Source organism: Phasianus colchicus, chromosome 8 (genome assembly GCF_987193195.1).
Source record: "Phasianus colchicus chromosome 8, bPhaCol1.hap1.1, whole genome shotgun sequence".
Lineage (NCBI taxonomy): Eukaryota > Metazoa > Chordata > Aves > Galliformes > Phasianidae > Phasianus > Phasianus colchicus.
Genome location: NC_143443.1, coordinates 1,524,707 through 1,552,560, shown reverse-complemented (window position 1 = coordinate 1,552,560; position 27,854 = coordinate 1,524,707). Strand labels below are relative to the sequence as shown.

The 27,854-nt window shown below is 44.6% G+C and overlaps 1 protein-coding gene across 11 annotated transcripts in view; it reads right to left on the bottom strand.

The window, feature by feature from the left end:
- Positions 1-2,083: 2,083 nt before the first annotated feature.
- SGMS1 (sphingomyelin synthase 1) overlaps positions 2,084-27,854 on the bottom strand; it is a 75,938-nt gene continuing 50,167 nt past the window's right edge. For 9 of the 11 annotated variants that reach the window (XM_090144710.1, XM_031602533.2, XM_090144709.1 and 6 more), the window contains 5 exons: positions 18,270-19,112; positions 10,711-10,828; positions 7,662-7,815; positions 6,369-6,535; positions 2,084-4,651 (listed from right to left, as the gene is read on the bottom strand). In XM_090144710.1, coding sequence (XP_090000836.1) covers positions 4,472-4,651; positions 6,369-6,535; positions 7,662-7,815; positions 10,711-10,828; positions 18,270-18,892 — 1,242 coding nt within the window. In that variant the 5' untranslated portion in view covers positions 18,893-19,112 and the 3' untranslated portion in view covers positions 2,084-4,471. The other 2 variants (XM_090144711.1, XM_090144714.1) reach the window with 2 other exon arrangements.

Genomic DNA, 27,854 nt, shown 5'->3' with positions numbered 1-27,854 from the left:
CAACACCGCATTATTTGGGGGTTGGGGAAGCCACAGCAGGTACCCCAAAGTGGTGACACACCACAGATCTCGGCATTCAGAGAATGGAAACTTTCTTTCAAATCTGTTTGTGCTGTATTTTGCACAGCTGGTGTCTATAGCAGGGGCCTGGAACAAGGATCAGCTCTCAGTAGGGGTTTGCTGTTTGTCCAGGCTCAAGATGTGCACCAAAGCCTGGGATCCCAGCTGTGAGGAGGGAATGCAGTCTGAAGCCTTTTGCATAATGCTGCTTATTTAATACAGAATGTCCAAAGTCCCTTTTATATGGATCCTGATAACAGGAGATAAGGTTTCCGAGCAAACCTATCAGCAAAATCCTTTGGGGCTCTGGCAGAGACAGGCAGGGCGAATCAGGCAGCACCACGCAGATCTCCCCTCCTGATTTCCCAGCCAAAGCATCCCGACAGCAGCAGGTAACTCCATCAGGTGAAGGGCTGGGCTGCGGAGGAAACGATGGAAATGGTGGTATGTAGAATCAAATGCCATCTCAGTGACTGCCTCTGAGCTCCTTCTCGTTCCGTTTTCCTCAAAGCCTATAAAACAGTAGGTGGAAATGAAAAAATAAGTGATAGCAGAGGCTCAACCACCTCAACTACATGGGCAGGCAAACAGATCTGTCCGTGCCCAGATTTACAGCTCTGGCTGCTGGACCCACACGCAAGAAGCTGAGATAAGCCAAAATTAACTTAAACCATCTGACCGTGTCAGATGGGCAATGATGGTAACGCACACAAAGCTTTGAAACAGCACCTCAAAGGTCCGCAGAAGTAACCCAAAGCATCACAAATTGCTGCAAGGGAGACACCCTTGGGCCTCAGGACTGTTTGCAATGTTTGGGAATGGAGATGCACCCCTGCAGCTGCAGGACTGGTGGAGGTTGGCAGAAGTGGAGGCTGGGGCCTCAGGCCAGCCAGCAATGCTTTCTGTGCTTAGGAGACATCAGAAGAAACCATGCAGCAAATTTAGGCTTCAGCCCACGCTCTCCTGGATGAAGCGCACTGCCCCAGGCTGATCCCCTCCCCCTGGAGGCCTTCACCAACTTGGCGTCTGGTCACATTTGGATGTACAAGACCAGGAAACGCTTCTTGGGAATCTCTTCCTGCTCACTGGGCCCAGAGATGGGAAAATGACAAAACAGAAATGGGGAGGGCTTTCCCAAGCTAACGCCAGCTGACATTTTCTGGACAATAATTGAGAAGAAAGTGACTAAGATGGGCTGCTCTACTCGCATCCATGCCTACGCTCCAGCTGCCTGCCATGATGGCAACCAGCAGGGCTGGGGATGCTGCTGGAAACCCCCTGCAAGCAAATTTCACAAAGTGGCAGCAAAAAGCACCTCCTGCTGCAGAACATCGTGATGTCAGCAAGACACTCAGAGCACAGATGAAGTATGGTTTGGAGAAAAACAAAGGTGCAGCCAAAACACTGGGCTGGTGCAAGAATCCATTTTCTGCAGCGTGTGTTCCTGGCAACACCAGGAGGCACCATGCAAAGGCTTCACCACCTCTGTGCTCTTTGCAGAGAGTATCAAAAAGCAAAGCTTCTGTTGCCTTTGCTTGGCTTGTGCTCAAGAACCTCCCCTCCTTGTACTTTAAGAGTCCTGAAACCTTCCCCACCTGAAAGGGCTAAAAACAAAGCCACAGTGGTGTGCAGCAACACAGGGATTCATCCACATCCACTCCCAGGGAAAGACCTCAGTTCTTCTCCCAGACACCAACACCTGCAGGGTCCATCTCAGTTCTGAGCCCCTTTTTTTCCAACTTGTACTCCTGGAGATGCCTCCTTCGAATTCCGGCCTGCCCTGGACATGCTATGTTTTACCCCGGAAAAACAGTTGTGCCTCAAAACTTCTCATTATTTTAAGTGCCCTTACAGATGCCCCTCACAGGAAACAAATGCAGAAGAAGTGGGTGCACATACCATACCTGAGTATCCTGGGGGAAATGCAGAACTCAGTGTGCCATTGCTGGGCTCGGCCTCCCTGCCTGCCCCACTATTTCTCAGGACAGCACAGCATGCTTTACCAAAGCACAGCTCTGCCGTGAACAAACAAAACGAAACCACGTTCAGCAAGACCCATGCAGTAAGTCAGACACTACAATGCAGAATTCAGCAGATTCCATTTAATGTCATGTGCATATATCCATACATTACTTATGTCAATGGTTTTGATGTGCGTGATGCCAGGTCTTGAAAAATCTACTTATTCTTTTACATCTGGGAGCGTGAATTCTCTCAAGCAATCGCCTCGGGATGGATTTGCTGTTTTAAAATCAGCTTTCAACCGCACACTTGCAAAGACAATTACTGTGAACTCAAGGCAAAGCACGCAGAGCTGATCCCTAAAACTTGCAGATGGCTCTGCAAATACTGCTCCAAAGGGCTTTTGCCAAGAAACGTGGAGTAGGAAGAAATCCTCTCCCTTCCAGGGAGAGCTGTTAAGGAACGGGCTCATCTTGCTCAGCATCCCAGGCAACGGCGAGGCAAAGCAGCAGAAGTAACACAGGAATGATTCCTCAAGGAGGTTGAGAAAGAGGGCGGAGAAGTAAAGCTAAAACACTACCATCACCACCACCACCAAAAACCCTACGCTAAAACAGAAGAAACAAAAAGCGATACTGTCACCATCAAGTACTCACAACAGTGGGACATTTGGGGCAGCTCCTGGGGCTGCCAGGGCTGCCTGCCCTGCCACGCGCTCCGCCACAGCACTTTTGGGGTAGATTTTTCAAGGCCTGGGGATGGTTCCAAGGAGGGCTTCTCAGATCCGCCCCCAGCTCCCACATGGTCAGCATGTATTGCATAGTATTTATTTCATTTAAGGCACTGGTTTGCCAAAGGTGAACAGCAATTCAACAGCAATGCAGTTTCCATACAATTTGATGGCCTACAGTGCAATTACAAGTAAAATCAAAGGCAAGGTCGGGAAGATTAAACCTAGCTTAAAATTTAAGATTAATACTAAAAACATAAAGGAAACTACATTTTTCAAAAGCCTTTTTATTTTCCTTCACCATTGTTGTTTTACAATACAAATATCACCTTGTGAATACACAAAAACCCTACAGAAGATAACTCTGCTTCACGTAAAATACAGAATGTATATATATATATATATTCATATATTTTTTTTTCTCTTCTTCATTCTTTAAAAAAACTATTTTGTTCTGCACATTGGCAAGTTTAGGATAGAATACTTCCCCAGACATACAGTATGTATGGTAGGAGTGAAACTTATAGTTACATGCAGTTTCTGCACAAATATTTTAAAGAAATAGATTATCTTTGTTGTTTTTCCAACAACAGCTCAATATGGGATGGAGAAACCATTTGTAGTTCACTCAGTGATCATTTGTAAAATTCTTAAAAAACAGGAATTCATGGCTGTTTTTTCTTATTAAAACACAGCTACCAAGTAGACAATAAAGTGATTTCTTTTAGTATGATCTGCTCACAATGTGTGAACAAGATCTGACCCTTCTTATTTGGTTTGTCCCTACCCATGGCAATTTCAACATTATAAGCAAATTTCCAGTTTAATTTAGTTATAAATGCAAAAATTAGTAATTATACAGTATATATAATTCTGCTTTCATGGAATACTTTATTTTAAATAAAAACATTTAAGACTGCCTACTGACCATACAATCAAGACAAGAAAGGCACTAGAAACATAGACAAATCTCTCTCTCCCAAGAAGCATTTTCTTTAAATTTTAACTCTCTATTCTCTGACATGTAAAAATCTTTTTAAATTTAATTTTCATACACATTTTGAAAAATAAAGTTAGGAAATACTTAGAAAATCACTTTACAACGTTTTTTTCTTTTTTTTTTTTTTTTGCACTTTTTGACACAGTCACTGCAGATTCTACAAAATCAAGATTACCAAACCTTCCTGTGTCTATCATCTCGTTTGTATCGCGGTGCAACAGGTAGAAAGATTTCTCGATTTACCCGAGGCAGGTATTCAGAAACCTTCATAGAGTCATTAGCTAGAAAATGGCTTACAGCCCAATCTTTGGGGCAAGAGATATGAAAAGTATGTTTTCCCAAGAAAATAATACGCATTATTCCCAGACGTGACTGGAAAGACCAGAACTTATGGTATAAAAGCTTTCATTTATGCTGTCGCATCATATACAAAGGAACATGGTGATGGGTAATGTAAATCCCAAATCTATTAACAAGAAATGTATAACAGTGCGTGATAAGTTAAATTCTCTTTATTGTTGTCCAACGCAGATCCTTTGGAGAGAAAAAAAAGATCACAGTGCTTACCAGGTAACTGAATAGGTTAAGTCAAGGGAGCTGTTAAAAGAAAGGGTTAGGGAGGGGTTGGGGTTGTTTTGTTGTTTTTTTATGGCATCTTCTTGCATGGAGTTCTTAGCACTTGGGACAGGCCCTTTCCCCCTCTGTCCACCAACACGCTGTTATGTGTCATTCACCAGCCGGCTGTATTTCACCTGCCTGCCCCGGTGCAGCACCGGCCAGGGGAAGGGCCAGTGGTAGGAGCGAGGTACGATTCCTTGGACATTCTTTTCAAAGTACTGGAAAGGCTTGTACCACCAGACCCTTGCGAGGAGGTTGGTTTGGGAAGCTTCTTTTAGCACCTGCAGAAAGACAATCAGAAAACAGAGTTGTAAGAGAGAGAACCTCTTGCACGACTTCACTGTTTGACAATTACTCCCATCTATCAGCGGCGGTCTTTGCTTACAGCTGTTTCCAAAAACCTCTCGGCATCTTGAGGTATCTGCTGAACAAATCTGTACAGATAAGGATCTGCCAAACAGCCAAGCTGCTTTTCCACAGCCTCCCTGCACACAGACCTGCTGCACCTCAGTGACGCTCGCCATCGTTTGCAAGCCCTCAGCTGCTCAACAACAGCCCCAAGCAGAAAAACTGCGTGTCAAAAAAGGTGAATCTCTCCTTTCTACCGGGAATGAAAAAACATCCCAAAGTGTGTCTGTCTCCAAAACTACTTTTGTAACTCTGTGGCTCCAGAACTATTTTTGAGCCCAGCTGTGTGCATGCCCCGGCCCATCCAGAAGAGGCAAAAAACCTGCCCTGGCCTTGGTGTGCTCTCACTCCACAGCCACCACCCTTCTTACTCCTCTCGGCTATGAGCAAGCACAGCTGAAATAAAAGGAGTGGGCAGGTGCTGAGGGAGTCACACGAGCACCTTGCTGCACATTCACTGTGCCACAGCAGGAAAGCCAGGCATCAGCCCACTGGGAAGTGCAAGCACAGGGTCTGCACACCAAGCTTTCTTTCTATGCCATAAACTCACATGTAAAAAAATCCACTTTCTGGGAGGAGCCTTTTAAGGTCAGAAAAAAGCCACGGCACAGGGAGCAGCACCAGGGACAGACAATAGGACATGCTCAGGAAAGGATCCAGCAATCAATATTTCCCAGCATCTTAGCAGATGAGGGAAACAGTGGTGAGCCATCTCCTCTGAGCCTCAGCACACTGCAAAAGAGATACATGTCCATACAGTAATGCAAAGAGCTCTTCTGAAGCATGTTCTCATCAGAACTCAAAGCTTCAGTAGTTTCCCAGCTGGAAACATGGCCACTCAGCACAGTGTTTTGATAGACTTTGGGAAATCTGAGGTGTGGAAGCCAACCGAGTGCTGTGTGACAACAGGAAGTTCAGGCACAGACTTTAATGAACACAGTGGCTCCCTAACTGAATGAACACGAAGCTGCATGATCTGCAATGAGGCATTTGGAAGCAGAAATATGCAACAAGGTTGGGGGTGCTGCTGCAAGTAGCACAAGAAAAGATGAACAGCATAGGACACAGTAGCTATATAGACCTTGGTATGAACTGAAAATCAGCACCACTGTAGTATTAACTCATTTCCTACTATCATACTGTCTCTTTGTCAAACATAATTAACTGGAACTGAATGCAACAGTTATGTAAAATACCTTCTCCATGTCGCACAGAAAATATCTGGACACTGGTTAGTACAGGCCTAAGAGAAGTCTGGGATAACTTCTCTTAACTCACTGTGTGCAAAAAAAGTTACCTCTATAAGCTATGTTAGAACACAACAAAAACTGCCAGTTGGCCCAAATTCAGATTTCAAAACCTGAGGTTACAAAGCCTATGGCAAGCCTTCAAATACTTTTTTGCAGTTGAGACACAAGATGAAACCAAACAACGCCTCTTCTCCTGTAAGCCCAGCATGAAAGGGAAGAGCAAGATGCTCCAGAGGGACAGGCTCCTGCAGAAAGGCTCAGGGCAACATGTGGATATTCACCCCCCCGCCACAATATAACAAAGAGAGTTATAAGGATCCAAAGACTGGGAGAAACTTACTTGCTGGTTGGCCATTGTGTGATACCACCAGAAAAGTCTTGTAGTGATGTAGTAAGCCACCACCACGTCCACAGTGTAGTGGTCATGAGCAAGGAGGATGCAGAACATCCCAGCCATGCTGAGTGTCCAGCAAAGCCAGTGATACCACCAGAGTCGCCGTGGGGAATCTGCAAAGAAGCACAAGCAGGCTGTGAGCATGCAGAGGGCCATCAAAATTACCCAAGGGATGGAACACCTCTCCTACCAGGACAGGCTGAGAGAGATGGGGCTGTTCAGTCTGGATAAGAGAGGCTCCGGGGGGACCTGAGAGCAGCCTGTCAGTATCTAAAGGGGAGGTGTAAGAAAGAAGGGGACAGACTCTTTAGCAGGATCCGTGTGATAGGACAAGGAGAAAGGGTTTCAAACTAACAGAGGGGAGATTTAGATATACAGAATAAGTTTTTTTTCACAGTAAGGGTGATGAGGAACTGGCACAGGTTGTCTGGAGAGGCAGTGGCTGCCCCATCCCTGGGGACATGAAGGGTCAGGCTGGATGGGATCTGAGTTATAGGCATCTCTGTTCATCTCTGTTCACTGCAGAGAGATTGAACTAAGTGACCTTTAAGGGTTTTTTCCAACTCAAATGATTCCATGATTTCAAAACATTATCAGCACTCAGGACTATTGCTGTAATTAGAAGAGGATGCAGACTGCAATCCTGCGTGGGTAGAAGAGTTAAGATTAAGAGCAGGAATGCTGAGATGACAAAAGCATCACCATTCTGTCAGGGTGCAGCTTTCTATTGTACTCAGAGGTAATTAGACACTTGAAAAATAGAAAGGTTATGAAACCTTAGAGAAACATGCTGGATACATAAAAATCTAACATATGCTGGTCTGTAAAATTAACTGTTGTGTACTTCAATATTAATTCTACACAGCTGACAATCCATTCCTCTTGCTTTTCATAGAAGGCAAAATGAGTGACCCTGGCATCCATCTCTCTAGACAAGGAGATGCAGTTAAAATACCATCTATGGGACATGGTTCAATGAAGGTATAAACTATATTCTAGTCAAAACACTGAAATTAAAATATATACTTCAGACACGTATGGGAAGGTGTTGGGAAGGTGTTGTATTTTGTCTCCAAAGTTTTCTTTTTCAGTAAAATCTATGTCCCTGAAGTTGTATTACTTTTCTTTAATGGGAATGGGTGCCCTTTCACTGAAGTGGTATTTACCAATCAGCACACTGATGATTCTTTGATGAGCTGGGAATTTATACAACAGGAGATTCCTGATGAACATACTTACACTCTTTGATAAATAAGTATGTGAGAGTTAGTATGACGGTGTGCCCGCTGTACAGATAGTCGCCGCACATGTTGTGGGATCCTGTGATGGACAATCCTCCGCCAGCTATCAGCTTCATTATCCTTCGCAGGTGAGATTCCCAGTCTCCAAAAAGCTGGTGGAAGAGCAAACCGCACGTGAACGACGTCATATCACTGCTAACCTTTCCAAATTTAAAGCACGCCATCAGTCAGCCATTTGTCTTTCACCTGTTCTCTCTTTTTGCCTTGATGTAAAAGAATTTGTTCAGTAATGTGTGCATTAGGGAAGTCTGCATGTGAGCACAGGCTGCACGCGCCTGCATCTGTTTGTTATTTGAAGTGTTCTCAAGAGAGGGAATCAAGAAAATTATTATAACTTCCATACAAATACAATATCCCAAAGGATTACGTTTTTTCTCCTGCACTCACAAGACAGACAGGAGGAGAAGAAGCAGTATTATTTATCCATACAGGTACTCCTAAACATATGTATACATGCAAAAAAGCCCTATACCACGTCACATCTGGTTGCAATGAGAAACGTGGCACCTTTTCAGTGTGATACCAAATCAAAGAACGGTCCAAGAAGTGTTAACCTCCTACCAGTGTCCACACTGATTAAGGAACTTAGGGTAAAACAGGTAGGTGAACAGAAACTGCTGCTATTTATAAATACTTATTGCTGCTACCATGAAAAGGCATTATCTTTCTCCGAGGCCTTGCTGGCAGTATTGTCAATGTTTGAGGCTGTGCAGGAATCTCCAAGAGCACATAAGGGGTTCAGATTTTTCATTTATTATATCCTTTTAAAAGCCCCATGTGTACAGTCAGCAGCAGAATAAGGACTACTGGAGAACCTGTGAATTCTGTAATAGTCTCAAAAAATCCAGCTTCACAAAAAAGAAAAGGAGATAAAAATATTTCCAGTTGTAGTTAGAAATTTCTCATGATTGCTGAACATCTGTTTCCCCTTCTGTTCAAGAGGCAACACAATTTAAATAAATCAAGCTTAATTTAATTCATCTTGTTCGTAACAGTGCAAGCCCTGCAGATGATAATCCAACTGAAAATGAGACCAACTGCCTAAGCTGTACATCCAAGCTGCCTAAAGCCAGATTTAACACACATTTTGAGTTTCTCATTACAAACACTAAAGGATCCCCGTGCCCTGCCTTGAGAAGTTCTAAAATAATTTCTTTCCAACTCACATCAGAAAAGAAACATAAATGGGATTTATCATAGCACAAGCCATAGTGCTAAACCTCTGCATGGGCTCCAGTTCACAACATCCACACTACCAATAGGGATGGTCCTCCACACCTGAATGATCTGCTCTGCATGACCTCCAACTCATACTGTTGGCTCAGAAGACATTCCTGAAAATCTTCCATTTGCCTTTGGAAAGCCAAAGCAAATCAAGTCCTTCTCTTGGATTTGCTGCCCAACAGATTGCTGGCACTGTCCCGAGACCTTGCATTTGCTGCTCACAGCCCTAACATCAATCCTGCCATTAAAGAAATTCTCAAAGATAACGTGGGGAAAGCACAACTTGGAGGTACTGAGCACCACCAGGACCCAATGGAACACAGGAACCAACAGAGTTTGGAGGAGGCCAAATGGGTCAGCACACTCAACTACTCATCTGCTGGATCCTTACCTCATTTCACTAAGTTTTACAATCCATTCAGCTGTCAGAAGGGAACACAGAATGCCCTGGTTAGCCAGCACAGGCAACTTGTTCCTTTGCTTTAAATTTCCTTCTTGCTTTAACTTTTTGAAGAGCTACACGGAGTCTTTGTAGCAGTTAAATATTTCCTGCTAGCAATTCCTTATAAAACATTAAAATGTTCCCAAAGCCCACCCTGTGATTGTTAAGAGTAAGGTAATGAGCTGATATTTTTTTTCCCACCAGGGTATTGAAAGCTTTCAGGAAAGCTCAGCTAATCTTTTAAGCAGAGCAATGAAAGAACACAACGTAGGCTTGTCTTTACTTGAGTAATGAGCCCTACTTGCTGTAAATTTCTGGAGATGACAGATTTACTCAGGTTAGCCCATAAATATCTCTGTGGTTTTTTTTTTATTTCATAATGGCTGACTGATCAAATACGTTGTTGACTCTATACCCTCTGCTTCTCTTTACAAAAGACTGAGGTCCCTCAAGCAGCCACACGTGGCTTGGCAAAGCTCTGTGTTGCCAAACAAACAATAAAGCACGTTTGTTGGCTTTACCTCCCCGAGGAACCCAAGTGCTTTGGCTCTGTTTGCACCACAGGTTTGTATGTCTCAGCAAACCTCATAAAAACAGTGACAGCACGTGCCTCGAGTTGAATCACGGGTTCAATTTATGTTTTTACTGCCTGTCTTCTGCCCCATGGCTGTGCACACAACCTGTTGAACTCTGCATGCCACAGACGTTTCACAGAAATGATGTTTCTGTCCTTTCTCCTACTGAAGTTATAGCACAAACAGCAGAGGCGAGGAGATGAATGCTATGAAGAAAGATCAAGTGTACGTAACACATGAAGCTTGTTTCCTGTGCTTATGTGGCAGAGATGGACTGAACACCAACACTTCAGTAACTTGGCCTCACCATGGCTTTTGTAAGCCCATGTGGCACAATAAACAAGAGCCAGTGATAGCTCAGGAAGGGTCAAGCCCTTGCACTAACACAACTGCAATATATCCAGGGACTAATAGTAACTAAAAGAGTTTCATGTGAAACTGACTTTAAAAAGTCTCTTTGGGTCGTTTTCAACTAGAAATCATAAAATGGATTTAACAACAGGTTGCAACCCTGAACTGCTTTAGCAAGGAGGAAAAATGCTGGATGTATGAATCAGTTACAACTGCTACAGAAACCATGTAGACGTGCAGAAGGAAGCTGCCCTCCCACCCCCACCTTCGCAGCACCCCCTCATGCCAAACTGTTTCCAAATTAGTAACAATCACTGCCAAACCACTGCTCACAGTTCTGTCAACAGTGGCAGAAGGGGAATCATTAAAATACAGAAAGTTAGTGAAAAGTTTACCTTTGGAGAACACTTGAAATGCATGCCAGGTACTGGGAGTGTAGTTACATACATTGTAATACACCGATACAGGTATAGTGTGCCAACTATACAGAAAAATCTTCTGCTAATTATAGACCTAAAGAAGGAAAAAAAAAAAAAAAAGAAGAAGAAAATACAATAAGCAAAGGTAAACAAAACACACAAGCCGTAACTTTGGTCTTCTTGATGCTTTTGAAACTCGGGACTTTGTTCATCTATGTCAGCTTCCACCTAGGAATACTGACTTCCTTTACAAATATTCCCACGCTTTGCAGGTCAGAAATAAACTAACATTACCCAGGAAGTTGATTACAGGAAATTTAAGGATTAGAATACAAATGCCTGAGCAGATTTAGTGCTGAAAACATTCCAAGGGATTTCATGCCCACACCCTTCCATTAGCTTAGAATGGTCACTAATTTTCTATTCAAGGCGGGGGATAAACCTACAATATTTTCATTAAAAGATGAAAAGGACTAAGTTAATTTCTGCTGACATACACCTCTTAGTAATTAGAAAGGAATGCTGTAGAAGGAATAGCTTGTATGACCCAAATGAATGAGAACATTTATTTCTAAAGCAGCTCACATCAGCAACAGAACATCCAAAATACCAACTGAGAGCTGCATCAGCTGCAGAACGGGGTGTTTTCATAGGAGGGCACTGTCCAGGCAAGCAGTCACAATTGCAACAAGATTCATTCATTGAGGTCTGCCAGTAAATTGCTCAATTTTGGGGTAACGTAGGGAAGTTCTGTAAACACAGTGAGAGCAGGGTGCAGAGAGCTGTAAGTCTGACTCAGAAGCTGTTGCTCAGGCCTACTGGGTTTTACTGCTACATACCGGGCAACACCACCACAGGAAAAAAGCTTCCAGCACGTCCATAGCTTGCACAGCCTTTCTTGAAAAAAAATCACCAATGGCTTTATATAACAGAGGCCAGACCCAGCTAGAGCAGGTCAAAACTTTAACCAGTGCTGTATCCTGCTGGCTGCAGACTCTTTGGGTGTTGGTTGATTCTGAACCATTGCTATGTAGAGATAAAGTTGTTTGGGGAATACAAGGTGCAAGCCCTCACATTCATTCATTCCTATTCTGAAGCTTTCACTATGAAAGATGCAATAATAATTTTTCTACGAAGTTGAAGTTGTTTCATAGCTCAGCATTGGTCATATTTTCCTTTTAAATGGCTTTTGGCAGAGTTACTAAACTGAAGTGCTCTGCTCTCAGAGGAGTTCAACTTTGCAGTGCCAGATCAATAAGAACTTGAGCATCTTAATTTATCAGAAAAGCTTCAAATACTCCAGTGCAAGTGCATTTTGCACTTGAGTGCTCATTGAGTGCTCTCAGCTATTTAAACACTGTACTTCAGGATTTCTCCCCCTCCCAGCGCAGCCAAGGACGCAGCAGGGAGCTAAGCAGCACTGTATTAGTGCAGCTGTGTGGTCTGAATCGTAGAATCAGATTCACCAAAGTGGGGAAAGTCCTTGTGCTGAAGGCACCACACCACCAGGGCAGTGGTTTTCCTCTGTGGCTCCTATGATGAGATTCTCCCTTGGAAAGGTGATCCATTCTCACACATGCCTGGCTTTTATAGCCACACTCAAGCTTGTCTTTATACCCTTTTATAAAGACAAAGAGTAGGGTTGGGGATTAAAAGCAGCAGCATGTTTGAAAGACCAAGGAAGTGGCAGCGTTTTACTGAGCAATGAATGTTTTTGTTAACGTTACCCATGAATCTACTTAGTTTCAAGTAGATTTAGTGTGCTTTAGCTTAGGAAAGTCTGCATCGAAGTGCTCTGCTACGTAGCAGTAAAGAAAAAAAAAATCCAAAAGGCCTCATATTTTCCCCTTTCAGCAAGGTTTGGCCTATGTGTGTGCGAGCCAGCTAACAAGTACACTGTAAGCTTATTACTGGCAAAGACTATTACAACTATCCAGCCCTTACTTAACACGGGCAGCAAGTACACTAACTAATCACATACGGGCTGCGTGCGTGGGCTCCTCACACTCCACAGAAAAACACTCAGGGTAAGCAGCCAAGCCCCATGCATCCTCCCCACTCCTGTTCTCTGGTGAAACCAACCTAATCCCCTTGCCAAAAATACCAGGGGCAGGGTTCTGTGAGGGTATGCTAAGAAAGAAGGCGCTTATCTCCCTGTAACACACCTAGTGCCCGGCAACAAAGCCCTCCCTGCTGAGCAAGCCCACTGAGCAGGCAGAAAACTCCACTATCTACCTGACTTTAAAATTATTTTTCAGGTAAGAAAGAACTGGCAGGAGCCAATGGAAAGTCTGCACCATGGTTAGCTGGATGGATACGACCAGCATCCAATTCCACTTCATGTCTGGTTTTGTAGCACATCAAAAGACACGGAGGTCCTATTCACCTTCATCGTGCAATGCCTGGGCAAAACGAGGAAGAGATCGGTATCGCGAGTATCACTTCTCTATCAGCCTCCATCGCTTGGGAGAAAAACATGGGATGAAATCAGGCTATTGGTAAATAACGGATACGGTGTGAGAAGCAATAAGAGTTTCCCTGCTTGACAATGACAACCTCGTGCTTCTGGCTCATCAGCGATCCCAGACTTTCCCTCAGAGACATCCATGGGTGGTAGCCCCAACCAAGTAGGAGAAGAAATGGGTCTCCTGCCCAGCAATGATCAGGCTTCACAGCTCACCTTCTCATCTGTGACAACAGCTATCCCTGACGCTGCTGATGCTCGAGGAAGTGAGAAAAGTCCATCTGGCTTCATTTCCTCCCTTCATTCTCGAATTAAGTTTCAAAAAGAGGTGATAATGCTCTCCACCAAGTGATTCAGTTCTTCTGTAGCACTTGGTGGTTCACCAACCAAAGCCATGAGAATGAAGTCTTCTAGACAAAGCCGTGTCACCAGTCCCTGTTCCCTTCTGCTCCTTACTGATGGCCCAGGCCGCTCAGATCTCAACAGCTCTGCTTCTATACTCACAAGAAGAAAGGTCTCTAACACGTTACACGACCAGTACTCATACTGACTGGCACAGAATAGCTGTTCCAGTACTGATACTGGAAATGGAAAGCCCTGTGACTCTATGACGTTGTCACCTTATAGCCAAAGCAGAAGAACACTCAAGCAAATACAAGGAAAACTCTCCACATGTATCAAGGATGCCAAAATACTGTGCTATTATTTCAACCCATTCTCACTGCTTTGAAATCTCCAAACACCTCACAGACTCTGCTGTTCTTAATCCATCACAGCGTGCTTGAACCCTTGTACTGCCCAACACGCTTTTGAAAGCAATTCCCCATGGTCTTCTCTGGGTGCTTCCCTTGGTTTTGAACAACATTTCTGTTCTGGGACACCACGTTTATGGTTCCCCTTTTCATCGTAGGACCACAGCAGCAAGGAGAGCTCAGTATTGCAGCTACCCCAGGGGAGCTGATACAGAAACTTATACAGCAAGAGACCACGTCAGGTTAGATTCTTCTTCCTGTACATACATGAACACACACACAAAAAAGCAATTTCACAGTTTCTAAGCATTGTACAATAAGAATGGACTAAATTAACTATTCTAGAAACTTTTCTTTAAGGAACTCTGTGGAAATGCACAATGGTCTTAAAATTTCAGCAGAGAAAACCCAATAACTTGTATAAAGCAACAATAACGATAAATAAACAGCAGCAATTTTTCCAATATTCATTAGTGACCTTTGTATTTCATCAAGTAAGGTGTGATTATTTTTTTTTTTTGATAAGAGGTGCTTGTCCACAATTAATTAGTGAAAAGACACACAGCAAAAGCTGTGTCTCTGGGATGTCTGGGATAGGTCCTCAGGATGAGAAACTGATAGCATCTTGTGGATTGCTTAAACATTTGTCAGATAGCTGTGGAAATCTACAGCCCTGTTACGTAAAGATATCCTGCCCCAGCACAGCAGTTCTCTCAATCTGCCTGTACCTTAGTAAGCTGGTGAACAACCTGAATACATTTAAGTTTTAATAATTTTCTCCATTTTAAGGGTGAGTGAGCTGCCACCTCAGGTTTTGCTGTTTTGAAAAAGGGAAACTGGAAACTTTAAGGTCATTACAAAGTCCTGCAAACCAAAAGATCTTGTATTTAACATGGTGCTGCACAAACTAGATGCCTTCCAGCTGTTGTTTGTTGGTTTTGTTTTCTGTTTTCTGGTTTTTTTTTGTTTGTTTTGTTTGTTTTTTTTTTAATATAGGAACCACATTAAAAAAAAAAAAGAGAACTTGTGTTAGAGGAGGTAAACCCCTTTGGGTGAGACAGTTGTAGGGTATGCTTTTGCCTGGTTTTAGAGAGGAAAGGCAACATGCCACTTGATATTGCTTACAGCCACCTGACTTTGAACACTCCAAGGCAGCCCAAGGTATGGATTTATGGCATTTTAAAGAAACTGAATTAAACATCCACTTGCACAGTCACTGTGTAGAGGATAAGAGGTAGGTGACTTGCACTGGCAAGCAAATTCACTGTTGCAATTCTGAGCAGGTATGAGCAAGTACCCAGATAGCCTTGCAAATTCACCATGCATCTGTACTTTTGCATATTTTATGATAAGCTTTCAACATACTCTGTTCCTGACATTACCTGTACTACCTAATGTCAAGCAGAAAATGTCCTTTAGAAGTTTTAATGCAGTATTGCTTCGGTTCACAGCACTGCCTGCTGTTTATGCCTGTCGATGCAGCCTGCTGATGAGGTCTGCTCCCTCCAGCAAGTGCTCGTCCTGCTGGGGGACTTCAACCTCTCAGACATCTGCTGGAAAAGCAGCACAGCAAGCTGCAGGCAATCCAGAAGGCTCCTGAAATGCACCAAGGATAACTTTCTGAGTCAAGTAATGCGTGGCCCCACCAGGGGGGGATGCAATACTGGACTTGATGCTCACCAATCCAAATGACCTGAGTGGTGACATCAGGATTGGAGGCTGCCTGGGCTGTAGTGACTGTGCTAAGGTGGAGTTCATGGTCCTGAAGGATATGAGACAGGTAAAGAGTAAAATCAGGACACTAAATTTCATGAAAGTTAACTTGTAGCTCTTCAGAACGTTAGTTAAGAAAACACCCTCAGAAACTGTCCTATGGGTATGGGCAAGGGTATGGAGCAGAGCTGGCAGATTTTTAAGGAAGCTTTTCTCAATGCACAGGAGCTCTCCATCCCCAGGAGTAGCAAGTCAGGAAAGGAGGCAAGGAGCTTGCTGGCAAAAATGAAGAGCAAGAAGAAAATGCACAGGCAGTGGAAGCAGGGACAGGTATCATGGGAGGAATATAAGGAAGCTGCTGGGATGTGTAGGGATAGGGTCAGGAAAGCCAAGGCCCAGCTTGAACTGAACTTGGCTAGGGATGCCAAGAAGAATACAAAAGGCTTCTACAGGTACCTCAACCAGAGAAGAATAGTCCAGGAGGGTGCACTCCCCCTAGTGAGTGACACAGACAGGCTGGTAACAACAGACAAGGAGAAAGCTGAAGTACTTCACAACTTTTTTTGCCTCAGTCTTCTCTGACAACTGCTCACCACACAAACCTCGTATGTTTGATTTGGTAGGAGTGCACTGGGAAAGCAATGTCCCTTCCACTGGAAGTGAAGATCAGGTCAATGACCACCTGAGGAAGCTGAAAGTCCACAAGTCTATGAGTCCCGATGAGATGCATCCCAGAGTCCTGAGGGAATTAGCTGATGTAGTCGCCAAGCTACACTCAATGATATTTGAAAAGTTGAGGCAATCAGGTGAAGTCCCTGCTGACTGGAAAAAAGGCAACATCATGCCCATTTTCAAGAAGGGTAAAAAGATGACTTAGGGAACTACCATCCTGTCAGTCCCATCTCTGTACTGGGAAAGATCATGATGCAGATCATCCTGGAGGCTATGTAAGGCAAACTGAAGGCAGGAAGCTGATACAGGAGAACCAGCATGGCTTCATCAAGGGCAAATCCTGCCTGGCCAACCTAGTGGCTTTTTATGATGGTGTCACTGTGTCAGTGTACAAGGGAAGAACCACTGATGTAATCTATCTGGACTTCAGTAAGGCCTTTGACACAGTAGCCCACAGCATCCTTCTCTCCAAATTGGAAAGGATTTTATGGGTAGATTGCTCAATGGATGAAGAACTGGATGCAAAGAGTGGTGGTCAATGGCTCAACATCTGGATGGAGATCAGTGACAAGTGGTGTACCACAAGGGCCAGTGCTGGGACCAATACCCTTTAATATCTTCACCAATTACATTGATAGTGGGGTCGAGTGCACCCTCAGCAAGTTTGCCAATGACACCAAGCTGTGGGGTGTGGTTGACACACCAGAGGGATGGGATGCCATCCAGAGGGACCTAGACAGGCTGAGCAGTGGGCCCAAGTGAACCTCAGAAGGTTCAACAAATCCAAATGCACCTGGGTCAAGGCAACCCTCACTACCAATACAAGCTGGGGGATGAAAGGATTGAGGGCAGCCCTGCCAAAAAAGACCGGAGGGTGCTGGTGGATGAGAAGCTGGACATGAGCCAGCAATGTGCCCTCACAGCCCAGAAAGCCAACCTGGGCTGCATCCAAAGAAGCGTGATAAGCAGGGCAAGGGAGGTGATCCTGCCCCTCTGCTCTGTGCTGGTGAGGCCTGATCTGGAGCACTGCGTCCACATGTGGAGTCCTCAGTGCAGGAAGACATGGACCTGTTGGAATGTAACCAGACAAGAGCCACAAAAATGATCCACAGAATGGAAAACCTCCCCAGTCAGGACAGGCTGAGAGAGCTGGGGCTGTGCTGGAGAAGAGAAGGCTCCTTTCAGTATCTAAAGAGATACTGAAGAAGGCCTTTCAGTATCTAAAGAGGAGCTACAGCAAAGACTCTTTAACAGGGTCTGTGGTAATAGAACAGAGAGAAATGGCTTCAAGCTTAAGGAGATTTAGGCTGGATATAAGGAAAAAGTCTTCTGCAGTAAGGGTGGTGAGGCACTGGAAAAGGTTACCTAGCGCTGTGGTTGATGTCTTATCCTTGGAGACTTCCAAGGTAAAGCAGGATCAGGTCCTGCATAACCTGATCTAGAGCTGTGCACGTTCCTGTTTGCTGCAGGGGAGTTGGACTTGCTGACCTTTAAAGGTTCCTTCCAACTCTATGGATTCTAAGAAAAATACTGTGGTCTTAGGGTAGGACCTTAACATCAAGTAAACTACAGTGAGAATTCCCAAATCAGTTCACAGATGATGACTTACACGTTCACTCTTACACAGATAGGACAGTCAAATGAGTTAAGAACATAGTTACACTCAAATCAAGGCTTTTCACGTGCTAAAAGGATTAACATTAACTCTGCAGGCATTAAGATCATAGTTTCTTATGTAGCAGTAGACTGAACTCCCTGCTTTTGTACAAGCAGCCCACACAAACTGCAGAACCCGTGATGCGGCATGTATTTCAGTTTGGGATACCAAAACCAGAAAGACCACAAGAAACATCACTTTACTTGGACTGTACCCGACCTCCAAATCCATCACAAGTATGCCCTGGAACACCAAGTTTCCAAAAGGTTTTACTTACTTGTATTTTAACAGCAGCCACTGAACAAACCACAGTCCTACAAGGATCATGCCGTTAATTTCACAAATAGAAAAGGCCCATTGCACCCGATCAAAGCGATCAAAAAATGCATCTGGTAGGGGAGGCTGCACCTCCTTGGGAGGCACTCGTTCGTGAACAACTGAGATAGTCACTGTGGTAAAGATGAAACAAAAAAGTGCATAAATAAAAGCCAGGAAAGTTTTGCCCCATTCCATGGGATACTGCAAGCGCTCTGGCTCTGGCATGGGGATCTTTATCATCTCCTTCTTGTAACCATTTGGCACTCCGTTCAGCTTTGTTTTACTGCTAAAGCCATTTTCATGTGCGGTGTTGTTAACGCTGACACGGATGTGCCCGTTGACATGCCCATTTTTGTGAGCCTCTATGTGATGAGCCATTTTTAAAGTCTCGATCATGTGCAATAGCTGCTGGCCGCTGTCGGACGACACTCGGGAGAGAGGCGTCTTCTTGAAATCCTCCTCCGTCAGGTTGATCAAATCCTGCCCGGTGAAGCTTTTCAATGGCTCACAGTACTCCGGCACAGCATTTTCCATTAGCCAATTTGTCACCTCCTCAGGCGACCACGATACCACTTCTTTCATCCTGCCAGGCAGCCGGGGCACAGTCTTACATCGATTTTAAAGTGGGCAGCAGTCACTGTGGCTCCAGCACACCAGAAGGCTCCTCCTTGGCTTCATCTTGTCCGAGGAAGCAGTTTGGCAAGAGACAAGTCCCTGTCTCTAACCATTTGATGTGAGCACCCAGGTGCTGTGGCAAGCGCAGCAAACGGTTCACTTCATATTCATGTTGGCATTCTTCTTCCTGGGGAGGGAAAAAAAACCAGGCACTTAGCATTGACTGAAAGTTTGCAATTCAGGTTCAAAGACAAAACAACTGCCAAAGAATAGCCAGACTCTGGCTCGGAAAGATTGATTTTAGTGCCAGCCTTGCATGCACAAGCCCTGTCCCCTCTGAGCTTGTTGCCAATTACTCCAGAGCCTTAACAATTTTTATTAAAAACAATGCTTCCTAGCTGAGTTGAAGACTTGTTTTGCTCTGAACTAGACACGTGAGATACAGCTTTTAATCTCTTTCTCTGCGGAATCAGCTAGGTCTGATGCTCGATAAAAGATGAAGCTTTGGATGAAGGGCTCACAGCACTCCAGGTACACCACCTCTAACTTGCTGTGCGTGCCAAGCATGTGCATGCACTAAAATACACGAAGCTAACAGAGATAACAATAAATGCCCTCCCTTGCAACTACCCTCGCTATTTAAATTCACGGGAAGAAAGGATACAGCTCTATTTTCTTTCTCCCTTTTTGCAGTGGGATCACATGTACTAAGAAAAGCTTTTAGACACAGATCACTTCATTATTCAAGTGGTGTTTAGCAAATCGGTGTTTAGTTACAGAGCTCCGAACATGGAAAAACAGGACTGATTGAATTATGCATGTTAACCCACATTACACACCCCGAGCAGACTCTCACCGGAGGACAGCTTGGCTTGATATCACACCATGCTGTGCTGAGACCACAGTGTGCTGCATCACCACAGGGCACCTGAGCTCCTGGGTCCCATAGTGGCTGCAGCACAAAGTCTGGACGTGATCCACGCCATGCCACCACCCATTTCAATGCCCACAATATTCCCATCCCAGCTGATGTGCCACCAAAGAGCTCCTCTGCAAGCTTTGCTTTACAAATTCAGCAGGGATGTGGGGCTGTCAGAGTACTTGGCAACACCACGAGGTGGGGTAGTATTAAAGCTTTTCACTTTTATAAGCTGGAGAGCAAATGCCAGTTTCCCAAATACTCAGAAAGTTGGAAAGGAGGAGAGAACATCTTTAACCAATATCTTCCTAGCACATCAGTTTTTCTGTCCAGCAACTGACAACGCACTGCAACCTCCTGCTTGCTTACAGAGTCAGGATCCCCAAGACAAAGAACTGCATTTATCACTGTGGAAGAAACTGCAGCCAATCCCAACATTATATCTCAATGCTTACTACATATACACCTTCTCTTGCCTGGGCTAAGCTAGTAAATTTTAAGAGGAATTCTACATGCAGTGCGAAAGAACAAAAAATGCTATTCTCATACCAGCACAAAAGTCATAGTACACTCCGTAACCCTGAGACCAGGCCTGGCAGCTCTATGAGAAGTAGCAAATGTGTGCTTCTGGCAGCAAAACTGTGGGAGCCTGCAACATTGCTTAAAGAAAATGCAGTCAATTCTGAAACATGCATGTGTTCTTTCTTTAAACTCACCATCAATAATGCCTTTAAGAGATATCCTGCAGAAAAATAGATGGCTCAAGTCCTGCGTTTTTGTCCTTTTAGAGTATAAAAGCATTTTTTCCAAGAAACTGTATTGGTTTTAAAAAATGAGGAATCCTATCTAACGTATACATGGGCACACACCTTCATCCCTGTTAGAAATCCAGGTCTCACCCTCTGCAGAGGAACTGCAAATGGCAGCACTGGGACCAAAGAGGAGCTAAAGAGCACAAAGTCCCAGTCTTTGCTGCTCTGGCAGTGTGAGCTCAGAGCCTGCTGGGTGAAATCCCAGCCTGCTGCCACCATGCCACCAGCACATAAATCCCTTGGAGCACCTTTTGTAAAGGCAGAGTAACTGATATGCACAGACAGAAGGCCAAAAGACTCAGCTTGAAAGTTAAAATGAAGAATAACATCTAAGATTTCTAATGCAAACATCCATTTCATAGCTTGTCTGAAACAGAGGGCAAATAGGCAAAACAAGTTTCTTTAGTTTCTTTCAACTACTGCCAGCTTGTTGCCCTGAAAATATCTCCTTTTTTCAACGTGCACTGCTAAAAGCTCAACCAGGTAAGGTCTGCAGAAGCAATCTGGGTGCCTCACAGTGCTCCCACTGCCCTAAGTAAGGTTTGCTCTTGTCCACAGAAGCCAAAGACGTCAAGCACTGCTGATGTGCACTGGGGCTCTGTGCACTGGGCTGGGAGCTCAGGCAGGCAACAAAAATGCTCCCTCCATCTGCATCAGATCTCCTTCATTAAGGAGCCGGTATCTGGTAATGAATGATAAATACGAATGTGAGTAGTATAATGATACCAATTGCACCATCACAATGACAACACAGGACCCAAACCAGTATCTCAAAACACCCGTCACGAGACTGAGAGATGAAGCAACTTCGGCAAGTCTCCCAGCTCCCACCTCCTTGTGTTTACACAACCTTTTCTCTATATTCCCTGCAAATATTAAAGGAACTTACAGATCCTCTTCCAGTTTCAAAACAGGGAGTGCTGGTAAGCAAAGCTCCTCCCTTTACCACTTCAATCTGACCACAGAGAAGCTGGAATACCAAAATCACACCAGGAGGTTCTACAAGCACTAGGAAACCTCACAGAACAAGATCTCTTTTGCATCATTTTTGGGAGATGCAGTTGAGCACAACAAGCAAATCAGAGAGCAACTAGTTCTTTGATTAAAGGACAACATCTGCCTGCAATAACACCACCGCTGCCTACAACCCTGCTCTCAGCCTGCTGGCCAAGGTGCAGGAGCCTGCAATTTTCCACCCACAGGTCTGCTTGGAGGATAACCAAGGACCCACGCTTCGTGTCATGATCTTGGTTTTTCATTTCAAAGTCCACCTGCTGAGCAAGTGATGGACCAGAAGTACAGCACTGGGATGGCTGTGTGGGCCACAGAGCTGTCATCTTCCTCCCAAAGCCGGCTTGCAATTTAATACACCACTCCTTATTACTTCTAAACTTGCAGCAAAAAGCAATGCTTCTCATCATTAACACTGACAAGATAGAAACAGCATCTTCAAAAAGACCCTTTGGTGTCTGTTTGGCATCTGAATGAGGAAAGGCCTAAGTAGAAGTAGGTGGGGAAAAGGGAACATTAGTATTTACAGAAGGGAAGGGATACTGTTGTGAAAGTAATATCTAGACCAGTGATCCCTAATATCTTCCTCATGCTTGCACAGTGCTTTTATTCTCTAAGCAAGGACCTTTGCTGCCAAGGCAACAGTCACTATAGAAATCAGCTAAATAACCAGCCATCTCAGAAACTTCAACCAGCTCCACACAGCCAAGGAGATTTGCAAATCCTTTCCCATGAAGTAGGTGCATTTTATTTGCAAACTGCGTGTCATTCGTCAGCACCCCCAAAAAGCTGAGATGATAAAGCCATTAGCAAAAGTATTGCTAAAACAAGCAATGCCCGCAGATAGGTAAGCATAGTTTAAAGATAAAAATGACAAGACTTTCTCTCTTGAAAATTAACATACGCTGCCATACACACTGATGATAACTGCACACACAAGCAGGAGAAAAGCGAGTGCTGTAATGACTGAAGTTTTAATGCTTTAGCAAGCAACCCCCCAGCCAATTCCAAAAACTCACCAGCAAGCACAAGTTACGCGGACACTACATATACTCTGGAGGAAGCTCCTGTCCTGCAGTTTTATGGCACAAAACAAACTGCTTGTAACACAAGCATGTGAGTCACAGTAGTAGTCCCCTCCTCTACAGAAATTTTGCCATCACTCACAATAATGCTCCCACATCTCCCCAGCTGGATGGCCTGCACCTACAAAGCACCTCTGCACGCCAATCTCACCAACATGAGCTCTCCAGCAATGCACTGAACCATCTCCCTGTCTGCAGGGCACTGTTGCCTCTAAACCAGAAATTGCCTCTTGCACAATACTGCACTGCAAGGGGCAACATTGTTTAATGTTTAAAAATGCCAGCAAGAGACTTCTGGCATTTTAAAACAATAAGCGATATTGGCTTTGTGCTGTAAAGAACAGCTATTTGCAAATAGGAGCTATCTGTAAATATAAAATAGAGGCACGGATGAGTGTACAAGTTTCACAGAGCTCTGAGATAGGTTTCCAAGGTCAGCCCCAGACAGAAAATGTTGTCCCACAGATGTGAAGATGAAGCAAGCAGAATTACTACTAAGACAAGACAGGCTGCAATCGATCCGCAAAGCAACTCCCACGTATCCTCAATAGCTGCTCACACAGTTTCAGAGAGAAAAAATTGCCTGCATGCTACATAAATCCCCAAGCAGCCCATTTTTGCCTAAATTATTCTACAGGAAGGAAATAAGCCTACCCTAGTTTATAGGAGCAAAGCAAAATCCACTCGCAGACAAGGATCTCAGCAGAACAGCTCTGACTGAATGCCAGAGTTCAGCAGCAAGGATTTCAAAATGAAAGTACTTGCACTGAGCCTGAACCAACAAACAAGTTTCAGAGAGGAAACACTGCTAGCAGGTATCTTTAAATCTGTTACACAAATAACCTATATGGTATACCTATATGGTATATGTGTATTACACACACACGCACACACACACCCTGTACTAATTCACTGAGACAACTTTTTCCTCCAAGAGGAGGAAAGCCTCGCTCTTGGCTTCTTTGTAGGCCTAAATCTCACTGCTCAACTTTATTCCTCACCCTTCTTTCTGCAGCTCTGAAGTAGTTATGGAAACCAGCAAACACTTTGAGAAAGCTTCAGCTGACCAGCAAGCTCATTATCTGGCCAGTTGCTAAGCAGGGCTTTTGTTCTGACGCTACGGAAATCCTGCTTCTAGTGATCCAGGGTGGACAGGATGGGGTGGGGAGAATAGCTGCTGGCTTTGCTTGAAGTTTTGAAGAATTATTTCAGCCCCAGAAGTCTCATCATGAAACATAGGACCAGAAAAGCAGCCAGCACCTGTAGAAACAGCTAAGAGCTCTCCACCTAGAGCAAGGATGGTCCAAGTGCATATCTCATTTGTACTGCATGCCACAGCCCAGACATTCAAGTTGTTAAGTACTGTAACACCTGTTATGGGATAGATATTAGCTTTTTCTGAATGGTTGCAATTGGAAACCATTCTTCTAATCCCCCCACACATATGCTTTTAATTCTGTACAGAAAAGATGCAAACAACAACCCACCTTCCCCCAGAGCTCATTTTCATGGGTAAAAAAAAAAAATATCTAAATTCAACTTCTAAGAACTCTGTTTTGCAATTCTAATAGCTTACCTCACACATGGGTAAATCTACTTTGACACTGGGATCTTTAATTCTTCAGCAAAAACCTCTTTAGCAGTACCAAAGCCGTCCACAGCACCCGTCACTTCTGCACTACCTCAGCAGAAAGCCCCCACGGACCCCACTCAAACCTGGCACGTGTGCTCTCTGGACAGAAGCAGCTGCACTCGGGCAGCTCCAAGCTGGCCGTTGTCTCCACCACAGCTGAACCACGTCCGTGCTGCACGCTGGGATCTGGGTCAGGCAGAGGTAGGGCAGAGCTAGAAATAGAGTCCATGTCCTCGCGTAACCTTGGAGCTAATGTCAGCACTAAAATGCACACAGTGATACTTCCCTGCCTCCTGAAACCGTACCAACCTCCTCATGCCTGGATGGAGACAACGGGAAACCTCAAAGGGAAAGCAGATGAAACATCGAAAAAGGCAGAAAAAGCATCATTTTACACCAAGGCACAGAAATGGGGAGAGCACGGCATAGAGCAAAAGGATGGAAATAAGAAGGTAAGAAGGGAGAGAGACAAAATGCTTGTCAAGTGTTCCATGGTTTGGCTTGGTTAACCAAGCTGAGGGTGATTTGGGCTGCCTCTTTTTTGCCTGCTTTGAATACCTAGAAGTCAGTAATTGTTAGGGAGCCAGATCTGTGGTGAGGCTCTGGGAATCCAAGTAGCGTAGTGGCAAGAATTAAAAACAGCAAAAAGAAAAAGAAGAAACAAAACAAAAAACACCACATATTTATCAAAACAGAAAGGGAAGTTTTGCCTAGGGAAGCTGAGAGCAGTCTTGTGACCAATGGTAACGGAGCTCTAAAATGCCTACACCAGCACACTTGTAAAAACAGTCATGCAGACTGGGAAAATGAAAACCAGGAGAAAGTACTGCAAAACTAAAGCTCACACTGAAAGCTTACATCAGTTAATTGTCATATTTTTTAATATTTGGTCTTGGTCCTGGACACGTACTAGACAGCATCCAGACCACAGCAGCTGATTCCTCCTGACTGCCTTCCCTTGAGCTCCAGCCTATGCAAAAGAAAACTGGGTTTGTGTGCTTAGAAACTCAACCTAAAATATGTTTTCGTATCTCATTAGAGATGTAAATACTTTATTTCAAATACACTACTTTTGAAGTCCAGCCCAGCAGAACCAGATCAAAAAGCCTCCAAGCCCCAAGAGTCGAAATTCAAGAAAAAGAGAACAAAAATATTCAGCATCATTTCTGGTATAGCTATCCTTAGCCTGATTTCTGAGCCCACGTTCCTTTTTCATCCAGTAGTAAACTGTTCAGGGTTGTATACATCAAACACTCAGATATGGAAAACATATCTGCAGGCAGAAGGAGATTAAGATTGCTCTTGTGTAGCTGGCCCGGATCAACCAGAAACCTGGAAAGCCTAGGAAAAGAAAATGGTATTTTAAACTGCCAACAAGTTAATGATATACAATCCTAATGATGGGAACTTGCCTTTACCAGAGCCAGATCTACTGAAAATTCAGACAAACTGCCCTAGCATCCTTCTTTTGTGGCTAACGCCAGAGACAAGAAAACTAGCTTGCAGCTCGCTCGCCTGCCAAACTTCAGCTACATTCCTTCTCTCCTCACCGCCAGCCACGCTGATGCCAAATCTCCTGTCTGCAGTGGAGATCTGCTACTATCTGCCTTCAGCTTAATGGCAAAAACACATTCACGTCCATTCAGCAGCATCCAGCACTGCTGGAAATGCATCCTTTCTCCACCCCAGCTGGGCCATGCACCATCTCCTTCTTCAAAAGCAAGGAGGAGTGCCAGAGCAGGAGAGCAGTTCATAGCACCTGTGTCTCCCACCCTATGGGTCCCTATTTTTATTCTTTCCCTTTGCCTTTGTACAGATGATTTCAGAACTGTTGTAATCCCTCACACTGATTATAATACTGAGACATGGGCAACTCCAACCTTCCTTCCAATAACAATTCAGCACGGAACCCAAAGAACAGATGCACACAACCTTCCTCCCCAAAACGCCATGCATTCCTAACACTTCTCATTGCCAGATATTAGCAGAGCACAAACAGCACTTACAGACACACCTGCTTCCACACAAGCATGACAGTAACTGTGTTATCAGGTGTGAGTGCTGAGACCATTGGCACGGTTACCTGAAAGCTCCGAGGTGAGTTCAAAGTCTGCAAAGTACTCCATCTTTCCAATATTCATCTCAGCTTATTTTAAAGTTATGACCAACTCTGCTCACCGACAAGAAACAGATGAGAGATAAGATAACAAGCATGCATCTTGTTATCTGACTGCTCTGGAAATTATGAATATTTCAGTAACAGACTGAAAGCCTCAGAAGTTTCTCCTGCAGACATCCTACTACTTCTCCTTTTTTCCACCCTCTAATTTCCTGTACACGAAGGGTATAGGAAACGGCTGTGTTGCCTTTTGCTAACAGCTCCATGGCGATGCCCATGAGCTGCTCAGCAGTTCCCACTGCCATCCCACGGAGCTCCCAGGCAGGGTGGTTCTCAGCATTCCCCTTCCGTCAGTTTGTAACTCCAGCCCAACACAAGAACTTCAGCTACAAGCACTGGCTAAGAGCTAGCCATGTATTCATTTCATGGGAATTAAGCTACGCTAAAAAAACACTGTTTAATGACAATAATCTTTCAGCTCACACCTGCTGTCCCCAAGCACATTAACACCCACGACCCACCCGCAGCCCATAGAGCCCTCACAGAATGCCTCAAAACAAACGCAAAGCACGCTCAGTGGCACTCCGCACTTCTCAAGCAGCACTAATTGCCAATTGTAAGGCAGGTACCTCTCTGGAGATGGTCGGTGGCACAGTGCCTCTGTCCTGCACATCCTGCACACGGGGGTTGGAAAGGCGGGCCCAGACTGCCCAGATCAGGGCACGATTCCACAGCCACGAGAGCGGGCGTGCGGCCTCCAGCAAACCTTGCTAACCGCTCCAAACATTTCCACTAACAGAAGGCACACGGAGCGTACGATAAAACCCTTCACAATCCATCCCCTCCTTGAACAACACGTGCAGAGGGCAGAGCTGACGGCTCACTGCAGGGCCGCCATGAGCGGCCACGTAAGGGCTGTGTCACTGTGCACGTGCTGCGCCCGGCCGGCAGCAGCAGCTCCAGAGGCTGAGCCGCACGGGGCTCCTCGTCTGTGCTCTGTGTGCTGCGAACAAATCTAATTGCTCGGATAATTTCAGCTGGTTTAGAAATTGAAAAGCATTCCTTGTCGGGTGTGTGAAAGTAGGCACGTGGATTAACCATTTAATTATGGGATGCTGTCACTCCAAGAGGATCGCTGAGCTGCTGGTCTGCACAAATAAATCTCGCTCTCACAGCCCACAAGGGACCCCGGTCACAAATTAGCAGGAAGCACGTAACGAGACCTGCATATCCACAGCAGCATGAGAAGTGCAGAAACCCCAGGAATACAAACCCAAATAAACTGCAGCAAAGGAGATGAGGAAGAATTTAAATCTGCAGTCATGCGGACGGCAGAGCTTTCCTCAAGCA